Source organism: Neopelma chrysocephalum, unplaced genomic scaffold (assembly GCF_003984885.1).
Source record: "Neopelma chrysocephalum unplaced genomic scaffold, ASM398488v2 Primary Assembly neopelma1_97131, whole genome shotgun sequence".
Taxonomy (NCBI): domain Eukaryota; kingdom Metazoa; phylum Chordata; class Aves; order Passeriformes; family Pipridae; genus Neopelma; species Neopelma chrysocephalum.
In genome coordinates this window covers 9,387-12,454 of record NW_020925772.1, presented here as the reverse complement: position 1 = coordinate 12,454, position 3,068 = coordinate 9,387, and the positions used below count along the sequence as shown (strand labels likewise).

The 3,068-nt window shown below is 54.3% G+C and overlaps 1 protein-coding gene across 1 annotated transcript in view; it reads right to left on the bottom strand.

The window, feature by feature from the left end:
- Nucleotides 1–260: 260 nt before the first annotated feature.
- Nucleotides 261–3,068, bottom strand: part of LOC113961400 (RNA-binding protein EWS-like) — a gene marked incomplete at both ends in the record, with an annotated part of 10,710 nt that continues 7,902 nt past the window's right edge. The window contains one exon of the mRNA XM_027671713.1: nt 261–447. Within this exon, the coding sequence (XP_027527514.1) occupies nt 261–447 (187 nt within the window). The remainder of the gene's footprint in view (nt 448–3,068) is intronic.

Here is a 3,068-nt window from a genome sequence, read left to right as displayed (position 1 = left end):
GGAAGAGGAGGAGGATGCTGGGGAGGAGAAGGAAGAGGAGGATGAGGCTGAGGAGGAGAAGGAAGAGGAGGATGAGGAGCATGGGGCCGGGGAGGAGAAGGAAGAGGAGGATGATGCTGGGGAGGAGAAGGAAGAGGAGGAGGATGCTGGGGAGGAGAAGGAAGAGGAGGAGGATGCTGGGAGGAGAAGGAAGAGGATGAGGCTGAGGAGGAGAAGGAAGAGGAGGATGAAGAGCACGGGGTTGGGGAGGAAGGCCGTACCTGGCGGGCGCGGCGGGGGCCGGCTGCTGCCCGTAGGCCGGGTACGCGGGCTGGGTGCCGTAGGCGGCGGGGGCGGCGTAGGACGTCGGGGTGGTGGTGGCCGTGGCCGTGCTGGTGTCGTAGGCGGCGCTGCCGTAGCCCTGCACGGGCTGGGGGTACGCGGGGGGCGCGCTCGGGGCGCTGTAACCTGCAACAAACCACCCCTGGGGCACTCCGGGCGAGGAAACCAGGGAGACCAACCACCCCCCACCTCAGGGGGGCTCAGGTTTGGTCCCATCTTCGGGCCAAACTTTGAAGCACATGGATTCAAGGAGTCAGAAGTGCCCTCAAGGCTCTGGAAGCAAAGCTCAGGGGGCACCCGGAGCTCCCCCACACCCACCCGGGGCTCTTGGGCTCCACTCTGGGGACAAGTTTGGGCTGTGGCACAAACCCACACCCTCCAAGGCCACGGGCTGGGCTCTCCAAAGTGGTTTATCCCTGATTTTGTTCCCCAGCACAATGAAATCCAAGAGCTCCACAGGAGCTGCAGTAACGCTGCTCTCCTGAGGCTCCAGCCCTGGCTCGGGAAGGGGGCCCAGCCCAGCCAGCACATCTGTCCCAGGCAGCTCCCAAACTCTGCTCTCCCAGGGGAATAAGAGGCTCCTGAACCCAAACTACAGCAGCAAACGTGTCCTGGGGCTTCCCAAGGAGGCAGCTGCTTCCAGAGGGTTCCCAGAACAGCCTCGATCCCCAATGAGCCATCGCTGGTGGAGGAAGAAAACTCGTTTCTTCTGCTCCTTTTGTCACCTGGTTTGGGTCAATTCCTCCATCCTTGAAGGCTGAGATGCTGCTGAGCAAAGTATTCCACGGAATCATGGAATGGTTTGGGTTGGAAGGGACCTTAAAGCTCATCCCATTCCACCCCCTGCCATGGGCAGGGACACCTCCCACTAGCCCAGGTGGCTCCAAGCCCCGTCCAACCTGGCCTTGGACACTTCCAGGGATCCAGGGGCAGCCACAGCTTCTCTGGGCAACTTATGCCAGGGCCTCCCCACCCTCACAGCCAGGAATTCCTTCCCAATATCCCACCTAAATCTCCTCTTTTAGTTTGGAGCCATTCCCCCCTGTCCTGTCCCTCCATCCCTTGTCCCCAGTCCCTTTCCAGCTCTCCTGTAAGACCCAAATATTTTGGACTTTGGCACTTCTGCCACTGGTTTCTCAGGGCACAGACACGGTTTTACCACCTCAGACAACCTGAAAATCACCAATTAACCCACACCAGCCCCTCACTTTCCTCACAAAACACCCCTACTCTGAGAAGTCTCAGCCCACAGCCCCAGCACCCCAAAAACCCCATTCCCAGGAACTTTCTGGAAGCAGCATCCAGAGGAGGATTGTTTACAGTGAGAGCACAGGCAGGGCAGGCTGAGGCCTGCAGCATCTCCTCAACAAAGGCAGGAAAACAAACACCCACCCCCCCTCCTCAGCTCTGAAGTAAAAGAAATCCAATTGATTTAACAAGTCCAGTCCCATCCTTTCAGCTTTTCTGAAAGATAACAGCACCAGGCTGACCTGGGAAGCCTCTCAGAGGCATTGCTGAAGCCTGATTTTAAATCAGTAATGCTGGCAACAAAAGAAAAGCACTTTCCATTTGCTTGCACGTAAGAGAAAAGGTCAAAAGAGACACATCAGGCGGCTCCTGATGTTTTCTGTGCCTTCCCTTTTCTTAGAATTTCAGTTTGGTTCAGGCAAAAAAAGCTCCAGAGCTTTAGGATTTCGTTCTGAACGGTCTGACAGGAATCTCCAAGGTCCCCAAAACAGCTCCTGTATAATTTAGTGACCATTTGGCTTGTCACAAATTGCTAAGAACCTTCCAAGCGAGTTTTCAAATTAAGGAGAAGAGACTTAAGCCAGAAAAAAATAGCAATTGAAAATATTGTTAGAAAACCTGACTGACTAAAAATATAAACCAGGGAGCAGCCAAGCTGGTCTCAGGGCTTATTCCTGGGGTCCAGTGAAAATAACAGCTTCTCCATCACTTCTTGGGTTTTAATAAACATGGGACACACTTTCCCTTGAGGCAAATTGTGCTGCAACTTTTTATTTCAATTCCCTAATTTGCAACCCGGACACACTCCCAGCAGCAGAACAGGCTGTGCCCTCCTGGAGCACCACAAAACCACGGCCCTTCCCGGGGCTCAGCAAAGAGGAAGAGGGTGAGAGGAGGAAGTTTGTGCAGCAGATTCATTAAAAAACCCCAAAAAATCCAGCTTTCTGGTGTCCCTTTAGGATCCTAAAGAAGACACAAGGCTGTGAACTGCCCATTCCTGTTTCCTCCTGCCCCAAACCCTTCCCCATCCCAGGGCTCCCAACCTGGGAATGCAAACTGGACTCCTACCTGACAATAACTTGAGTGAATCACTAGTAAATCAGTTTTTAGGGTCATTATTCCTCTTTTCTGTTCTCTGAAAGGCCAAGTCCTGAGTGTTGCTCAGAAGGGTGAACGGGGTGATGCCCAACAGGATGAGTTTTAGAGCCTCACACGAATTTAAACAGCCCAAACACTTCCATGTGAGCCACCACGGCGATTCCAGAGGGAGCACTGCCACCAGAAGTTAAATAAATCCATCCTGTCACTGGCCAAAGCCTGACTACATCCCCAAAAAAAGCCTGTTCTTTGCCTAAGTACAGCCTGCAGTGTGAGCTGCAGCCACAGCCCTGCCCTGGGCTGTTCCTGTTGGACTTGGAGCCACAGGATGGTCCTCCCACAGCTGGACCCCCCTTCCCAGTGCTGAACCTCCTTTCCCAGTGCTGGATCCCCTTTCCCAG